We start from the raw sequence: 19,656 nt of genomic DNA, 5'->3' as shown, positions 1-19,656 counted from the left end.
TAACTCGCTATTTTAGTATCGGAATAAAACCATATTTACGTTATAAAAATAATTATGTTTATAAAAATAATTAAGTTATAAATAAATTAAAGTTAAGTTAAAATAATTAAGTTAATTAATTATTTTAATTAATTAATTATAAATTAAGTTAAAATAATTAAGTTAATAAATAATTAAGTTGTAAAAATAATTAATTATAATCAAGATTAAATTGAAATTAAAATTATCAAATTTCGAGTTACACGCTATGAAAAACAGACAAAAATGTTTTTCAGATCGCTGTTATTGGTATATAAAATAAAATAATTTGCAATTTAAGTATCGGAGAAAAAATTATAGATAAACATTTTTTCATTGTTATTATCCTTAATAGATAGGGTACCATCTTTCTGAACAGAACGAAAAGCTCTTCTTATTAACTCAACCCAGAAATCAAAGTGTGAGCTTTTTTATTTTGTGAATGTAATGAAACACCCTTATTATGCTTAATTCAATTCAGAGATCAAAGTAATTAACAATTTAAGTATCAGAATACAATCATATTCATGAAAGTTATAAGAATAATTTATTTTAATGAAGATTAAATTAAAGTAATCAAATTTGTGTTACATGCGAAGGAAAACCACGAAAAAGTCTTTTAAATTGCTTAATAGTAATAGGTTTCCAGCTTAATGTTGATTATCGCAATAAAATTATTTTTTAATAATCAATAATTTTTTTTTAATCATCTTTGATAAATAGTAAATGCTGTGAAATGCTCTAAATTTTTTTTGTACTTTTTTGAATTTTTGTCGGCCACCCAGATATCAAAGTTACTTGTAATTTAAATACAGGAATGAAATTATATTTTGAAAGACTTCTTGAATGAAAATAATTAGAATTTAGATTACGCACAAATGAAAACCATGAAAAAGTTTTAATAACTAACTAACTGAACGCTAACAGGCAATTATGAGACTCTATCTCAGCAATTATTAACATTTTCCAATTTATTGTTCTTCATGAAATTAAATGCTTTGGGCAGCTTAGATTGCTTATAAAACTGTTCTATTTCATTTTAATTATTTTATTTATTTTTTAGTTACTTTTATATTTTTTATATATTTTTAATAAGCACTTAAATTGTTTTTTTAATATTTATTTCAAGTATTTGAATTTCAGAACAATATAAAAATCAATTTTTTAAAATACATTAATTTTTTCATTTAAAATTTACAAATTATAAATCTTTAAAAAAAATTTGTTCAGATTTTTCTGGCACAGAGACAGAATGTTATTATTTATCATAACAATTTATGAAAATCAAATAAAAAAAATAGAGACCGGTGATGTGTCCAATGTTTCGTTCACCCTGACATCTGTTTGGTACAGTGATTGATCTTTCCATCTTTATGTCTTTGTTTGAGTATACGCAAGCAAAGGAGAGGATACAAGCATCTATATTCATTGTCTACGAAGTACTTCGATTGGTTTAAATAAATTATCAAACTGAGCATGCGCGTTATTAAAATTCTGCCAAGCAAAAATGCTAAAAGCGCCATTCTAGTAAACCTGACAAAACGATTAAGCGATAACGATGAAAACGATGATGTAATCGACCAATCAAATGCCTCTATTTATTAAAAAAGCGGTCAGCCAAGCAACAGCCTTCACTAATTTAAAATATGACCTATTCAATGTTTGCTTATACTAACTATAACTGTGATCAATCTTAAATGTTTACATCTGAAGCAAACCGCTTTATTTATTTATATCTTGGAATTAATAATTCTCTTATGTGTTATAAATAAGTAATATGTTCCTCTCACGACTTTTTCCAAAAATTTTATCGTGTAGTACGAATACTAATCTCCTTCGAAACGGACGTTCATTGACTGTATATTTTAAAAAATTACAATACAAATCTTACTGGTCTGTAAATTTATATGATAGAAAGAAAAATGAACTTTACATGATAAATAACAGTTGTACTAAAGGTAAAATATGTTAAAAATGGTTAATTGATTATTTTTTAATTGCATATTTTTATTTTTGTTAATATTACTTTTATATAATGAAACAACATAAAATATAATGAATCAACATAAAAATAAGTTCATTTGATTTGAAGGGGATATAATACAATATTACAGAGAATATAATACAATGTTACAGAGAATATAATACAATAGAGCAAGAACACAATAGAAAGGTTTATTATACTATCATCCATTACAGAGTCACGATGGCTGAGGAGATAGTGCGTTCGTCTTCTAATGAGGTGAACCGGGTTCGAATTCCAGTCGATACGAATTCTGCATCCGACTTGCACTGACCACAGTGCTGACGTGAAACATCCCCAGTGCCAGACGGATCATGGGTTAGAGTCCCCTTGCCGGCAGGCTGACCGAGGATGGTTCTTCTGGACTTCTTGATCCAGGAGTTCCCTTGTCTTCTGGATTGGGTTCAAAATTACAAGGATACGAAGTTGAACATTAGTAGTTGTAAACTCTAAAATTGGGTCGACTGTACAACTGAGGTTATATATCATCCATTTCAAACGATAGTTATGCTAAAATGACTAATGTGGCTCAACCAAAAATATCTAATAATGACTAAAAAATGTACGAAAAGTATTAGAAAATAATGGAACTAAAAACTACTAACTAAAAAATAATTTTAACTAAAATAATTTAGCGCACAGTGCAGAAATGTAATTACTAAGCAAAAGGAGAAAGAATAAGCACTTATATTTATTTAAAATATATTTCGAAATTTTGGTTTGTACACCACTTTTGCTTCTAAATGCTAATTATATATATTTTAGACATTTATAACAGATTGCTGTTTATTTTCTGTAAGTCTACAGTCTACGTGAATACAAGGAGTTCCTTTGGCTTTGGAGTATTCTGCAAATGTCAGTTTATTCAGTATTACTTTGCACTTCTTCAATTTCTTGAAACAACAATAGCACAAGTTTCAACATATTCATCAATTGATGTCTGTAGCATTTCCCCCAAACTGCGACCATTTTCTTCTTCTTTAGCATCAGGTGTTACTGCTTTCCTTTTCAAAATGAAACAACATCAATATCTTTTATTTTTAACAAAATGTTGCTAGAATTTCTGAATGATAGATGCTGGAATGACCTTGTTTCAAAAAGATCTTGTCAGGTATTACTAACATTATAAGAATATCATTTGTGACGACATATGGCAATTGGAGTCTTCGTGGAACGGTTTTGATAACTTAATATATTTTTTTTCATGATTCATATGATATATTTTTTAGTTTTATCAGGGATTGCTTTTATCTAAATTAACCAATGCAGGGGCTCAGGGGATAGAACGTTCTCTTCCCAATGGGATGACCCTGGTTTGAATTCCAGCAGTGGCTGTTTGATACGAGTTCTGACCCTGGCCCGCACCGACCACAGTAAAAGTGGTGAAAGGATCATGAGTTAGAATTCCCTTACTGTTGTGCTAACCATGGGATGTTTTCATTGTTTTCCTCTTTCGTGTAACGTAATTGTGTGTTAGTTATATCGAAAGAGCGTGATTTAAAACCCTTCTACGGTGGGTTTAAAATTACTAAGTTGTAGATTTGAACATGAAATGTGTTGACTGTTCAACGCCGGTTGTAAAATAAAATAAAATGCATAATCAGGAATGTATTATATATGAATAAGTTTATTTTTGAAAAAAAAAAAAAAAAACTATGAATTTCTCTTTCAGAGATTAAAAGAAACATTTCCACCTCTATATCTGAGAGCGATTCTTCAAGTTTCCAGCATATGTTGAACGTACGAAAAAAGCAGGCACAGTGCTCTCTACTTCTTGAACTTAATAAGAAAGATGATGTTCCTTATGCACTCAACTTATGTGAAAAATTTGGTGTCATCAAGAATGCTTATTCATTTTCTGGTGTATCAGATAATGTAAGCCTTGGAATTTAATTTGTTTGAAATTTTAAGTGACTGAAAAGTATTCTTTATGAAATTAATGACTTCATAGTTTTATTTTGTATAGTTGTTAACAGATTTATTCTATGCTGTTTCAGTTTTTATTATTTCTTAAGAATAGATATTTTTTGTTTGATTCATTGTTAGTTTTTTAAATTTTGTATTTTGAGTTATAATGTAAAATTTACGTTGAATCAAAAGTTTAATTGACATATAAGTATGTGTATTATTTTCTTACCTAATTGGCTAGTTTTTTAAAATAAATTTTAAGTGACTAAAAAGTATTCTTTATGAAATAAATGACTTCATAGTTTTATTTTGTATAGTTGTTAACAGATTTATTCTATGCTGTTTCAGTTTTTATTATTTCTTAAGAATAGATATTTTTTGTTTGATTCATAGTTAGTTTTTTAAATTTTGTATTTTGAGTTATAATGTAAAATTTATGTTGAATCAAAAGTTTAATTGACATATAAGTATGTGTATTATTTTCTTACCTAATTGGCTAGTTTTTTAAAACCACAATCATTAGTCTAAATGATTACAGTATTAAATTGATTAATCTATGTGTCTTGCTGCTCAGTATTTGATGTTTAACTATCATGAGCCTGTGAGCTATATTTCATTTCTAATTGCTTCATTTGCTTTAAGTATTTCTAAGAGCTTTAGAGTACAAGAAAATTTCTTATCTATACCATTATAAAACATAATTTTGTTCTATAAAATTGTGATTAGTGTGTTAACTTTATATTAAAGTGCTTTGTTGAATCTGTGATAATTTTGAAATTGAATTTATACCTTTCAAATTGGCTACAGTCATGCATATCACCCTTTTTGCTAGTTTTAGTTATAAAAATGTTTGAAACTATATAAAGAAATTATTTTTACCTATACAAGCATCCTATTAACACTTTTATTGTATTTTTAGGTTTATGTTTTGCTTGAGTTTGAACAGGAAGGATGTGTCAAGAAATTGCTTCTTGAGTCTCATTTTAAAAATATTCTCGATGCTTTCCCTGTTTTATCACGCATTATTGGCTATACCAGAAAATATGACCAAGACGAGCCAAAAGTGTCAATCAAAGTTATTGAAAATAACCTAAATACAATTCCAATAAAAGAAGGAACTGTAAGAAAATGATATTACTTGCTTTGCTTTTTAAATTATTTATGTGTTATTTGTTTTTTTACAAATGTAAAGTTTATGTTTGTACTCTATACAGTTAAACCTTCTTCCTATACAATAAATATTAAGATATGTTATAATAAAACTTCATTCCTAAACTTTTTTCTGGAAGATGAATAATAATCTAATTGTGATTTTTTTTTCTATTACATAAATAGAAAACCATGAATATTTTTAATGTTTCTTTTTTTTTAATATTTTCAAAAATTCCTGTGGAACCTTATGTATTATGTCTAACTTTCATTTATTACTCAAAAATTAAAAGCAGGAGTTTTCAAACTATGGAGCATATTGAATGTGGCCCATTGGATGATTACAAGTGGTGCTTCAATCACTGGGGCTTCAATCACAGTGACCACTTCAGTGGTGCCACTGAAGATATTTAATGTTAGCCCCTGCGGTTGGAGGGTGGGTGCATAATTGACCAGTCATATCTGAGATTTGAACCTGGGTTACATACATAAAGTACTCGGTCAATTATATTATTCTATAATATATGGTGCTTTTGAACTGGTGTGTCAAATCATTGGAACATGACACGCATATGGTTGAACTCCTCTTATTTTTTAATGTCTAATTCCATTTAGTATAGAGGATTTTAAGTTTTAGCTATTGACAAGATTGATATAAAATTTAAAGGTTTTATTTCTACCCTAGTTTGATTTTATTACCATTTCTATAAAATATGTAAATGTCTAATTTATAGATTATATATTAAGCTCTTGCAATATTTGAATTTCAAAATTATTAAAATACATATATGTGTCAAAATATATTCATAATGGGTGAAGGAATTTTTGATTCATATTAATAAACATAGGTTATTGAATTAAAAAATATTTAAATTAATATTAAAATGTTAAATATTAAAATATTAATGCAATAATATTAATCACTTTTATTAATCACATTTCATATTAAGTCAAATAAGGATTAAATATTGGTGCAAAATCAGCATTTAAGTTTAAAATATATTTTGTTTTCAGTATTTGTCTATTTTTTTAAAAAATATTCTATGTGTTTCGCAAATTTCAGCTGAATCGTTTCTATAAGCATTTACTTCCACAAACTTTAGTGAATTTTGTAAAACCCCAATAATTTTGTTCTAAAATTCATTACTTTAGTCAAAAAGTATTTGTTTTAAGAAAAAAGTTTAAAATTATGAAGGTACTGAAAAATTTTGTTTGCAGCTAAATTCATGAACAAATTAAAAAAAATTTAGCAACTAAGCTTTTGAAACCATTTCATTTATCAATAAACAATTTAAACAATTTAAATCATCAACAATGAAACTCATAGGTGAAAATAATGAAAACGCTGTAACGATCTGAATCTTCATTAAAAGCTGAAATTTCGAAGCTAAACCAGTGATACACGTAAAATATAAGCTTCAGGTATCTTAAGTAAGTACAGGTATCTTAAATAAAGGTAACTATATGTTTATAAGTTACAATTATTATGTATTCCCTGGAACCAGCAATTCTTCAACACCGAAAAAATAATAATAATAGCGCGTAGGCAAAATTATAACCAAATTTTGTGATATATATAAATTTCTTTACCTTCTTTGTAAGTAGCTAAGCGAAAAATTAGACTCATTCTGAGTATCACATTCAATCATTGTTTTCTCTTGATGCAGGTGTTTGATCAGTCATAATTAAAATCCTAAATGTTAAAAAATAAATCTTTTCTTGTATTGGTATTCTTTGTTTTGTCTATCAATGGGGAGTAGAGATCATCAGTGGAGAATTCATATTTTAAATAATAATAAATTTTTTCTTAAAAGGAACCCAGGATTTCTGAAGTCCTGGCTCCTAAAGGCATGCATTTCCCAAGTCGAGCGAAATCTCTTCTAAACTTAGTGTTGAAATAGAAAACCTTGAAAACCCTAACAACTGGGTTGATGAAATTCTTTCTTTATTTATTATGAATCCGCAAAACAGAGTCTAAAAATAGAAACAACATCTATTCATATGCCAAGGTTACTATGAAAAAGATATTAATGACTGTATTTATTAATGATACAGTAGGGAACCGATTATCCGGAACGATCGGGACCATCCCTATTCCGGATAACTGATTTTTCCGGTTTTCTGAATCGCTACAAAAAGCCGTTTTTTTATTGTTAAACCCAACTAAAAAAAATTTTTTGGGGGGAAATAATCTTAAAAAGAAGAAAAAACGATGAAGTAATACACTAATGATTATTTCCAAAATGATGGTAAGGTGAACATCTTTCAAAAAAGAAAGAAAAATCCTAAAATCTTATAAGGAAAAAAAAATTTTGTTTAAAAAATGGCGGGAAAATGTATCGAATTTCGTTCCGGTTTTTTGGTTTTCCAGTTTTCTGATTTCCGGATAACGGGTTCTGTACTGTATATTTATTGAGAAAAAGACTAAATAATATATCAATTTAATTTTTCATTTATGGGAAATATGCTATGCTCACTTTGCCATGACATCCAGGTTACAAGTTAGTTGATAAATTATTTAGAAAATTACAATGCCATGCTCATAATATTTCTTTTATTGTAGGTTTCTGACTTAATTGAACATATTTATAATGAAGAAAAGTTAACAGAGCTTAATGTCAGGCTAAGATTTTTCTTTTGCTGTATTTTGAAAGAATTTCTATCAGGTCCTTTTCCTTACTGTGATGTTATTCCCTTTGGTTCTTCAGTAAATGGAATTGGAAGGCATGGTTGTGATTTAGATTTAATGATACGTCTCTATCCTGAAAAAGTAAATATTTTATTGAATTCATAACTTATTATTTTTTGTAACTTTATCATGAAAGTACGTAATTATGTGTACGTTCGCAAGTACATTCCCATATACTCTGATTGTAATTTTAGTGCCATATAATAGGACAAATTTTCAAATTGTTCTGAAAAGCATTGTTTGATAGTATTTGTGGATAAAACTTATTTAGGCAATAAAGTTTTGTGAATTATGCTGTTAACTTACAGAAATTTAATAAACTTTTAAAAATTTTCTATTGAATAACAATGCTAAATAATAGTTTGATTTAAAAATGTAGCCTTTAGAAAAAGTTTACTCATTGTATTGCTGCAAGTCTTTAATTACCTTTCTCTTTGGGTAAGTTTATAAAACTTTTTTGAAAAAAACAAGGCTGGAATGCTTGCTGAATTCATTCGTAGATCCAATGATTCAATTTAATTGCTGAAAAATAAATATATTAATAAAACTTTGTATTCTTCTTTGTTTCTTATTACAAAACTGAAATATTGTTAAAAAAATTATTTCATTACCGGTTCTGAACATATATGCTTTTCCCATCTTACTCCTTTGCTTTTTTACTTCAAATTACAATATTAAAAATTTAATCATAGCTAATAACCAATTTTTTTTATAGTTATTTAGCTCTTAGACATAGAACTAAAGACAAAATGGATGGAATGGTTTACTGTTTTCTTACCAATAATTTTTTTGCTAATTAGACGTCTATAAAAAAATTTATCAAGAAAGATAGTGAATTTATATTTGAGAATGTTAAATAAAGTTATTTAATATCTTCTATTTATCTTCCATTTTGCTGTTTCAATGCTGTAAATTTGCTTAAAATGTGAACTTTTTCATTGGTTAATAATAAAATTAAAATCATACGTATATTTTTAAAAAATTAAATTTTTTTGTTTCTTTCTTTTTGTCAGCTTAAAAATGCCAACAAAATTTGTTTGATGTTTGTGTGTAGCTTTTTTAAAAAGTGCTTAAAGGTGTTTTTTTTAATAAGGGTTTTTTAAAAAGTGCTTAATGTTCCCTCTTTGAAAAAAATTTTCCCTTACCGTGGCGATTTCCGCCACTTATTATACAAACACATTGCTCTTTTTAATATTTTCACAATTCATATAACCACAATCTATTTCGGCGTACCGTAGGTCTGTAGTGTATGAAGTCGCCAATCATTTTACTTGTTGGATGAAATATTTGCGAGTCTGCATGTATATCTACTGAGCTGGGTTAGCTGAGATTCTAGCACTCTTGTGTACAACTCTGCTGTATTTTGCAAGATATTCTCAATTTCAGGCTTCATTTTCTAAACTTTGAAATTGAACCGAAAAATCTTTCAATCTTTTTATGGTGGCTAATATAATCAAGAAAAAAGTTCTTTGTCAGAAACTAGACATTTTATCAAGATCATGTAGTCTTTGAAAATTTTTTGCATTTTGTTAATGTATTTAGTGCTTAAAAATATTTTTTGAGTGCTTAAAATGTACTTAAGAGGTGCTTTTTTTGTTGAAATATTTGGCTGTGCACCCTTTGCATTTTTCAAATGAAAGTAGAAGAATATGAACTGACTTTGAAGATTAATATAAACTGGCTTTGCAAAATTTGGAGTATTTAAAATATTTTGAGAATTTTTAAAAACTCTATTATTAAAAATTATTATTAAAAAAACTTCTATAACATATAAAAAATTGCATTTTAATTATGTTATAATATTATGAATTATTTTAATGTCATTCAGTATCTTTATTTGAAATAGTAAATAAGAGTTTTTAATCTTTAAAAAAAATTTTTTTTAGATAGATACAAGCTCAGAATTGTATTTTGTCAACAAGACCTGTGTAGGAGACATTAAAAATTTACAGAGAAGAGTAGTGCACTGTATAGGTGATTTGTTACGAACTTTTTTACCTGGTATTACTTCTGTGAATAAGATTTTACATGCCAGAGTTCCTATTGTCAAACTCGACCACAAGATTTTAGGCATGGAGGTTGATATTTCTGTAAATAACTTGTAAGTTTATAAATTTTTTAATGCATTTTATGTATCATAGTAAATTTAGATTTTTATGTCAAATTATGTTGTAAAGTCAACATATTTCAAGCTCTTTAAAAACAGTAATTTCATTTCAAGACCTGCCACAGAACAGAAACAAAAGTAATTTGAAATATAAATCGCAAAGTTGCTAACAGAAAAGGAAAAAAAAAAGGAGAAACAAAGCAAGAAAAACTGTAGCTGAGAGAGAAAAGAATACAGTGGCAAGTCAGGTTAAAATGTATTTTCCACTTGCTATGGAGAGGTAGGGAGGAACTTATATCGTTATCACCCTTCATGTCAATAAAACAAGATTCCAGGGCATCAAGATGAGCTAATGTGATGGGTGGAAATAATTTTGGCATTGTTGAAATTAAATTTATGCCCAAGATGCCCCAATAATGTGTAGCAGTTGATGATTTCTCGTGTTCCTTAAGTCTAAATTTTAAAGTGTGTCTAGTTTGATGAAACTAGGGACGCACGGACAAGGAATGTGGTAAATGCTCCAGTGATTATAAATGCTAATAAGATCTTTAAGAGACTCAAATTTAATTTTGTTTAACTGGCCTGAAAATGAATTTAAAACAAAAACGAGAGAGGATATATTCGAAATTTAATAACAAATGGAACAAAGCAATGGCAAAGTAATAAAATTGCTGTAAGGATTAGAAGAAAAGGGACGTTTGGGTTTATTGAGTTTAGCTAGAGCTGAATCAACTATAATTTTGTTAAATCCACAATTAGCAGCAAGTGAGCTGAGGAAGTTAAGTTCAAAGAAGAGTTAAGGTTAAGTTTTGCGGTATATCTTTTGTTAAGAATACGAGAATCTTTCAATTGCTCCACATTGTTGAAATCTTAGGCATAAATTCAATTTCAACAGTGCCAAAATTATTTTCACCCCAGTCACATCAGCTCATCTTGATGCCCTGGAATCTTGTTTTATCTTGTTATGAATGCTGATTCCCTTGTTTTGACATTCGTTTTCGCCGCCTATTCTTAGTGTGTAGGAATGCATTTTACCTTATTTGTCACTCTCGACCACAGTGACTTGTTTTGTTTTATTTCTCCTATTTTTTTTTCCTTTTTCCATTGGCAACATTACATTTTATAACTTCAAATCACTTTTGTTTCCTCTCATTCACGTCTGGCAAGTCGAAAATGAACGCCTAAATTTCGATACTACAGTGGAGTGCAAAATACAGAAAATTAGGGCACATTTTTTAGTTTGAAATCTGAGTAAATTTTAATGAAAAACATTGGAAAAATAAAATACAAAACTAATAAATATGAAACTGATAATAATTCATTCGAAAAACATAAAGCTGAACTTTGTTATGAAAGTTAGAGTCAAGAGATATAAAACACATTAGTAGTTTATCTTTCAAATGAAACTAAAGGCGAAAAATATGGTAGGTGAATAAGCAAAAATTAAAAATGTAATTTCAAGATGGTGTCTACATCTGGTGTTAAATCAAGAAAGGTTTCCATATACTTTATATATAGTTTCACGGACTAGTCATTTACTTAGGGTGTATTATTTTTTTAATAAAAAACTTCTTTTTCAAAGATTAAGTCTGGCAAAATAATTTTTGAATCACAGTAATCAAACTAAATGAATATATAATTTATTCCAATAAATTATTATTTATTTTTAATATTTATTAATATTTACTTGCTATAATTTGATTTGGCTATTATTATTAAAAAGTGCTTCTTTTAGACAGATTTAGATGTTTGGAAAAAAAATATTTTTTATTAAAAAGCAGTACATTTTTGGTAAAAGACCCTTCTGTGAAATTATTTTTTTCTCAAGGATATGGAAACCTTTCTTGTTTAACATTAGTTGTAGACATTACTGCTTGCTTTTAAAGTTTAGATTTTTTTTTGGTTAGATTGGTTTTTAAGTTTAGATAATGTTTAGATTACTGCTTGCTTTTAAAGTTTATATTAGATAAGTTAGATCATTGGAACTACCAATGTATTTTATGTCTTTTGAATCTAACTTTCTTATTGACAGATTTAGTTTTAGGTCTTGTGTGCTTTACACATCTTCTTTGTAATGTTCCTCGTTACTAGATTTCATTTTGTACTGTAGATGATGCTTCAATGTAGCATTGAAACTTTATGCAATTTTAACCCATTCAGAATTGTAAACGCTTTAAGAAAATCAACTTTCTTTCAAAAGAGAAACTAACCATTTTGAGCACCACCTATTCTTCTAGACCAAATCCATTAATAATTCTTGAGATCTGGTTAATTTATGGGTAGTGAAATACCTGGTCATGGCGTTTTGCTCTACCATGTGACCAGACCAGGTCTATTCACAATGCTTTTATTATTTAACTTCTGAAGTATAGGATTTCAGAATTTTTATGCTAGTTTTTATCTCTTATTATTATCTATACAAAGTTTATTTCTTCAAATATTAGTTAAACTAATAGAATAATTTTTTATTTTTATAGTACAGAGAATGATTTTTTAACTCTTTATTTATATATGGTTTTAAATCTTTCTCCTTTTATTTTCTTTGCTGTTAACAAATTTGTTCTGAAAAAGTGTTTAATTTTATTTTGTCTAATCTTTCAGGGCACCGATCCTCATGTCTGAGCTACTATATTTCTGTGGGGAGGTAGATTCACGAATTAGACCTTTAATATACGCTGTAAAGAAATGGGCACGAGAAACAGATATTACTAAGAGCTCACCTGGCTCATGGTTTACTAATTTCTCACTCACATTATTAGTAGTTTACTTTCTACAGAATAGGCCTACACCTGTATTGCCTCCTCTAAAAGAAATTATAAATATCATAGGTAAGAAATTATAAATATCATTTTTTTTAAATATTGTATCTACTTGAACTTTATGTTTGATGTATATTTACGTTAGTTTTGTGTGAATATGGATGTATTTATTAAGAAACTTGAGTCAGTATTTGTTTTCCATTGTATGTGAAATGGATGGTTATAATTAATTTTATACATTGAATATTGTTTTTCACTATAAATTTATTTATAACAACTGTATTTTAAGATGCTGAATTTAAATCTTAGCTCCTGTTATGTAATAATGAATTTCGTTTTTAATACAAAGTGTACATACATAGTTAAAAGAGCTCATATTCAAAAAGAGCTCAAATTGCAAAAAGAGAAAGAAAAAGTTACAATTATCAAAATTTCAAGTTAAGTTAAATTCCTATATTACATTTAGTACTGTGAAATATAGGAAAGGTATTTTCAATTATTTTTTTCTTATTATTTTGTCTTTATTATTTAAATTTATTACTGTCCAGTGTTCACATATTTTGCTGAAAAGGGGTACTGCATTGTCCTTAGTTTATTTAAAAAGCAATGAATGATCATAACCAGTGGAACATGTTGCTTTAAGTTGATAAAACTTGTGCTAAACGTTGGAGGGTTAATTGCCTCAATCCTAATTATTAACCTAAGCAGTGTTAGAAACACTGTAAATATGATCACATAATTTGATGTAAAAGTATTGCAAACAAAGACCTTTTTACCCTGCCCAGTAACAGTTTGGAAAGAAAAGTAGCTAGTGCTTAAAAAGGTTAGTTTCTTCTTTGGAAGGAGGAACACTTTTAGTTTCATTTCCCAAAAGAGGAAGCATTGCTGAATTAGTTAAGCTCAGTTTTCCTTTCTTTCATTATTTGGATTTGTTATAATAACATATGTATACAATTTAAATAGCATTATTAGCAAAATTTCAATATTTTTATCATCGCCATGAAAATATAGTTCTTCTATAGCTTTAGATTTTCTTTTAAATAATTAAACTGAAAAATCACACATGAATGCATAACTTTTGCTACCATACTTAGGGCAACCACACGGTCCTTTTTTTCCCTCCAATGTCTTCTTTTGAAGATTTGAAAGTCTGTTTAAAGTGTTTCAATTACGCTAAAATTGCTATGATCGTTCACATCATTTGAAAGCCAGCAATATTGACGTTAAGAAACTGTCATATATATCAGTACCCCAATCCATGACCCTGGACTCATTTACTGATTTTATTTTATTTTTATTTATAACCGTCGTTGAACAGCAGACCCAATGTTTTTGGTTTACAACTACTAATGTCCAACTCCGTAACCTTGAAATTTTGAACCCAATCCAGAAAACAATGGAACTCCTGTATCAAGTATAGGGATAAATTTGCCTTCGGTGAGGACTTTTTGATGGAACTAACCCGCATTTGCGTTACATGGAGAGGAAGACCACGAGAACCACCCACGGTTAGCCTGATGGCAAGGGGACTCTTACCCATAATCCGTCTACCACTGAGGATATACATCATCGCTGTGGTCGGTGCAAGCCGGATCGTATCAACCAGCCATGGCTGATATTGAGGATATTTATATGTAAATAAAACTTCCTGCTATGAAATTTTATAATGGCAATTTAAGGATCATTTGCTTTACTGTTTTTCAAAAATGAAAACAAATCTTGTCTGATTAAGATTAGTTGTTTCAAAAATTTGAATTGAAATTGTTTCAAAAATCTGAATTGAATTTTCAAAGCCGTTGTGGTATATCTAGAAGATGAATTTGTAGTTCTAAAATCAATAAATTTCTTTTTAGTTGTGGCATATTTATTTTTTGTTCTAATTTCTAAGGAAGTTTACACCCAAAGTACTTAACCAAGTATTAAGGCTTTTTATTTATCTTTGTGGATTTATGGTTTTAATGATTTTTAGTATTCTTGAATTATTTATGAGAAAAAGCATTATATTTTTTAAATTGTGAAATTTATAAAAAGTATGAATTGCAGGTCCCTCCACTTATCTAATACTTATTTTCAACAAATGCAGTACACAATCCTTAAAATTATTAAAAAAAGGTATTAACCAATGTCCTAGATTAATAAAGTGTGTATCCCATTTTATTAGAAGCCACATAGGTTACTCATTTTTCTTTTGCCAGATGTTAATTATCACTTTTCTTGACAGAGTTTTGAATGTTTTTAAAAAATGAATCTGTTTTACTCTATGCAAAAACAAGCTATCAAACTTTTGATTCACCTTGCAACTTAATGTAAATGCAAGATCTCCCTCATTTATTGTTTAGAATCTGTTGTAAATTTATGTAAATTGTGCCTTAATTCTACTTTTACCTTCCAATGTTTTCATATTTTTACTTGCATTGAAAGTGTTTACCTATATTTTATGTAGAAATTATATTAATTGTTTTTAATTAGTTCTACTTTCATTCATTGATTTTTTTCTTCATAGTCATCCTAGAAAAATTAAAAATATTTACATTTTATGTGATAATATCTTATTAACAGAAAACATGTGACAAAAGTAGCATGAAAAATTTCAATTCTGCTGAGATCACAAGATAAATAAGCTTGGGAATCCTACCTTAGAGTGCTTACTATTGTGCTGAGCTATCAACTTTTCATACTCTTTATTCTAGAATTTTTTAATCTTAATATTCTATAAAGATTGACTGTGACAGCTCAATTGTAAAGAATTGAGGTTTTATCCTAGTGACAACTTGAAGCCTACCCAGTTTCAGATCACTGGGTACTAGCTTTTCTGGGAGGTAAAGGCATTCAGTGCACACTGCTGGCCACATTGCCACCATCATGCCATTAGTCAAGAAATCGGGGAGCCGTAACTTTCATGATCCCCCTGGTCCCCAATGGACTGTTGTGAGAATAATTATCTACTCTAAAAGATTGATAAATCATATTTGGTTTAAAAAATTGTCGTTAGTTATTATTTCAATTAAATTTAACTTTTTACGTTTATTTTTTATCAACATTAATCTTATTAGAAAAATTATGTTCCTGTTAAGTCTATAAATTAGTCTGAAAAAATTTTGATATGATATTAAACGTGATCACAATATATTTTCCTTTATTGCTATGTATTTACCTTATTAAATTAAACTTTTAAATTTATCTTCATTTTGTTTGTAATAATCACATTTGCATTATTTTATTTTGTTTAATGTTTTACTTTATTTTAGCTTTTTGTTTCTCCAGATTTCATAATAGTAGAAGTACATTTTTGTGGTACACATTTTTTCCAAAGTTTTAATTCAAGTTCATTTAGATTTTTTTAGAACAGTAAAATTAACAGCGTTATTTTTTAAATTTGTAATCGATAATTTTTTTTAAATGCAGGAGCTGAATTTACTGATGAATACAGATTTGAATATTTAATGACTCTTCCAGAATTGCAAGCTAAAGCCTCTCTAAACAAAGAATCTATAGGTATTTTATTTTGTTACAAAGTGTAAAACAGTAGTTTTATTTTCTTTTTACTGAAAAATGTTTAAATATAGAAGTTCAGAATATATTGAATTAAACAATTACGAAAATAGTGAATGAAAAATAACTAACATAATTCTTATATTTGAGCACAACTCATAAATGTAAAGTTGCAGTTAATTATCAAATTGGTTGAAGCATAATTTGACTGCATTTATCAAAATAGAAATAAAATAAAAAAAAAGAAATTATGTGGAATATTAAGTCTAAAGGTGAGGAAAAATTATTACAAGACAGAACCACATGTAGGTTCTGTCTTGTATAAATACAAATCTACGTACAAATTAATCTTAATAATAGTATTTCATCTATGCAAGATTTTTTTTTAATTGGGATCACAAATTAACTTCAAAGCAACTTATTTTCTCTTATTAGAATGTACTGTATATGGAATTCTTTGGTTAAATATGTGTCTCATAAGCACAAGGCCTCATGCTGATTATTTTTCCATATCATACAACTCCATTTGTTTTCATTAACTTAAGTATGGTTTAAGGGTATAGAAAACATAACAAAAGTCTTCTTTGTTTTCTCCACAGTTTAAAATAGCTATACACAATTGGGTTGTAACAATGATTGCATTATTTTAGTGTAGGAATGTGTGTAATTAGAGACATTTTTAAATGCATTAATTCATTACAGTTAAAATATCAGATGTAATTTTTATAATACAAATTTTTAAAATTGAAATATATGCTACATATGAGTGTAAAGAAAGAAGAGTGATATTGTGTGTAGTTAAAGCTAGTGTAGCTAAAATGATAACATTTATTAAAAAAAAATAAAGGAAACTGTGTTCTTTTATATTCCTCTTACAATTTTTTCCGACCTGCATTTTATGTAAATACTTTAGTTTTATGTATTCCATCTTTATATATTTATGTCATGATTTGCTGTTTTAAATCAATCGCTAAGCATACACTAAAATTATTATTATTTTGTTTTAGATATTACTGTTAACTAAAAGAAAAAAAAAACAATTTATTTATATTTTTAATTCATGTCAGCTATAATAACTATTTTAAGCTCTCTTTTTTATGTATTTCATGCATTTTCTTGTTGACTACACATAATTAAAAAATTTGTTTTTTGTAGATTTTTAAATTAATTATTCTTTTCTTAATTGAAATCTATAAATATTTAGCTTTGGCTTCCTTTATGCTGTTATAAACAATACAATCATAACTTTCTAATAAATTATTTACACCTATAAAGTATGATTATTGTAAGCAATATGACTTGACACATGCTGAGATAATCATTGATAATAGTTGTTGAAGAGAAGAAACATTATATTTTGCATTAGCTGTATGTTAGATAGACGACTAGAAGCAGAAATGTGACTAATTTTAAAATTATATCAATAACTTTTAAATCTAGTATTTATAGTTTTTTTCCCCAGAATACTGAAGAAAAAATTTTTTTAATAATGTTGGCCTTAGTTATTAGTAAATTTTCAGTGCAAAACTACTCCTAAAAAGTTTTAACCGCAAAAAAGTTAATGAAATTGTGATATAATTTGATTGTAAATATTGCTTGAAAAAAAAAGCAATAGCTCGGATGTATGCATACTTATTTCTATACTTTATGAAAGGCTATTTTTTATACCTTCTTTATGAAGGCTATTTTCTATACCACAAGAAGTGCTGTTTCAGTATCAAGATACAGAATAAATTTAAGAGACCAAAGGGCAGTGCTATAGAATTCAATTGAATTTGAAAGTACTGCAGATGACAGTTTGAATATTTTCCCTTGCATTTCTTATGCCACTACAATAGTAACTCTTCTAAATTTTAATGCAATTTTAACTCACATCAAGCATTTTTTCTTTTTAAATTTTGTTGATTTATTTCATTTTAATGACATTGTTTATAATAATTATCTAAATTAATAATTTTTTTTATTCCAATTACCATGCCATATTTTATCAGTGTCCTAAAAATGAGCTGCATCTGAAAAACTGATTAAAGAAAAGTTAACAGAAGGAGACATATGCAGTTTATTATGTGCTCTGTATGCAATTGTCATATTTATTATCACTAAGTTTTAAATTAGTTATAAAATTAATCAATGAAGTATGTTTCAATTGAGTACTATCTGCTATAAAAAAAGTTTTTTGAAATATTTACCATATTCTGAAACTACAGGGTTTACTCTGAAGATAAAATTAACTGAGACTTTTAAAAACATTTAAAAGATTTGATATGCAGTGGAAAACATTTGTTTTTTTTAGTTTCTAAGCTAGTAACACCATCTGTTGACAAACTTTGTGACTAATTTTGAAACTTGGTTAGAACAAATGTTGTGGTTTGCTTCGCAAAACATACATATCTGTATCCTTACATTTTTTAATTGATTTTTTAAATCATTATTCATTTTTAAAACATTAATTATATGGAAGAAATTGCTTTTTCTAAATTTTTTGTAATATTATTAAAAGTTTTTTTCTTTCTTTGTATAGCTGTTCTCTTACAGGAGTTTTTATTATATCTGGGATCCCATCCATTTGAGGACAGATGTATATCATTAATGACTGGTTCTGCCATAGAAAGATCATCAGAATTTCCAGTGTGGATTCAGTACCCACTTGAGGAGGATTTAAATGTTTCAAAAAATGTTTCACAATATGAACTATGGAACACATGCAGGAAAGCTCGTGCTTCAGCTAAGTTCCTTACTACTAATCTTAATGCTAAAAGTCTCCACTTAAAGGACTTATCTATATTGCTTGGAATTGCCGAGGTGTTGAAACTTGATGAGAATAAGTCAAAGCGGGTGGATGTGAAAACTATCATGGGTAGAGATGACCGAAATGTAAGAAAACCATTAAGGAGAATAAGTTGATAATTGTAAATAAATTAGTTTTTAAAAACTTGCTTTTTTTTACTTTCATTGTTATTTTAAATCAATAATTCTCATTGATTTCAAATGAGTGTGGTTTGTTGAAAACTGTTTTGCATAAAATTTAAAGTAATTTTTGAAATCGAATTAAGTTTTATTTTTAGTTTCAGTAAAATTTATTATTAGTTATAAGTTTTATTATTAGTTTCAGTTCAGTTTATTGATTGCATGAATTCCTGCTCTATTATTATTATTATTTTACCATTTTCATCTATTGTTTTTGTGTGGATTATTAGTTTTTATAATTTGTACAATTTATTATTTTTGTAGAACAGAATTTCCTACTGGTGTTCCTTAAAGTGTGCAATATTTTTGATTATCTTAATGAAAAAAGATTCCTGGATTTTATCAGGGATGCGTGTTAATATATTTGATCATTTCTTAACGAATAGCATCTCTCACCTATGCCCTATGCTTTATTATTTAATGATGCTAATTGTCAGTTGATGTTATCATTACGGTTTGTGCAGAAACATAACATCGTTTAACATTTTTTGATTTTTAACAAATTTTCAAGAAACACAAAATTAGTACTTTTGTTTGAAAACAG

General features: G+C 27.5%; 1 protein-coding gene across 2 annotated transcripts; it reads left to right on the top strand.

Annotated features, from left to right (window-relative positions):
* Window positions 1-1,626: 1,626 nt before the first annotated feature.
* LOC107454591 (poly(A) RNA polymerase, mitochondrial) lies at window positions 1,627-19,077 on the top strand. 2 transcript variants are annotated; one of them, XM_087167783.1, is made up of 8 exons: window positions 1,627-1,976; window positions 3,714-3,916; window positions 4,869-5,069; window positions 7,662-7,868; window positions 9,674-9,888; window positions 12,496-12,722; window positions 16,059-16,148; window positions 18,667-19,077. In XM_087167783.1, the coding sequence occupies exons 1-8, from the start codon at window positions 1,796-1,798 to the stop codon at window positions 19,047-19,049; spliced, it is 1,707 nt and encodes a 568-aa protein (XP_087023909.1). In that variant the 5' UTR covers window positions 1,627-1,795; the 3' UTR covers window positions 19,050-19,077. The 2 variants fall into 2 exon arrangements, with proteins under 2 accessions (XP_087023909.1, XP_087023910.1); XM_087167784.1 differs by lacking the exon at window positions 7,662-7,868 and having other exon boundaries at window positions 1,705-1,976.
* Window positions 19,078-19,656: the final 579 nt, after the last annotated feature.

The sequence above is a fragment of the Parasteatoda tepidariorum genome, chromosome 7 (assembly GCF_982258835.1).
Source record: "Parasteatoda tepidariorum strain Cologne lab strain chromosome 7, Ptep-v5.0, whole genome shotgun sequence".
Taxonomy (NCBI): Eukaryota; Metazoa; Arthropoda; class Arachnida; order Araneae; family Theridiidae; genus Parasteatoda; species Parasteatoda tepidariorum.
The sequence above is the reverse complement of the archived record's forward strand: the minus strand, read 5'-3'. Positions and strand labels throughout refer to the sequence as shown.

Coding starts and splice junctions, on each gene's coding strand:
- LOC107454591 (XM_087167783.1), top strand. CDS start 1,796: ATGTTCCTCTCACGACTTTTTCCAAAAATTTTATCGTGTAGTACGAAT. Junction 3,917..4,868: donor TTTCTGGTGTATCAGATAAT/GTAAGCCTTGGA, acceptor TTGTATTTTTAG/GTTTATGTTTTGCTTGAGTT. Junction 7,869..9,673: donor TACGTCTCTATCCTGAAAAA/GTAAATATTTTA, acceptor AATTTTTTTTAG/ATAGATACAAGCTCAGAATT.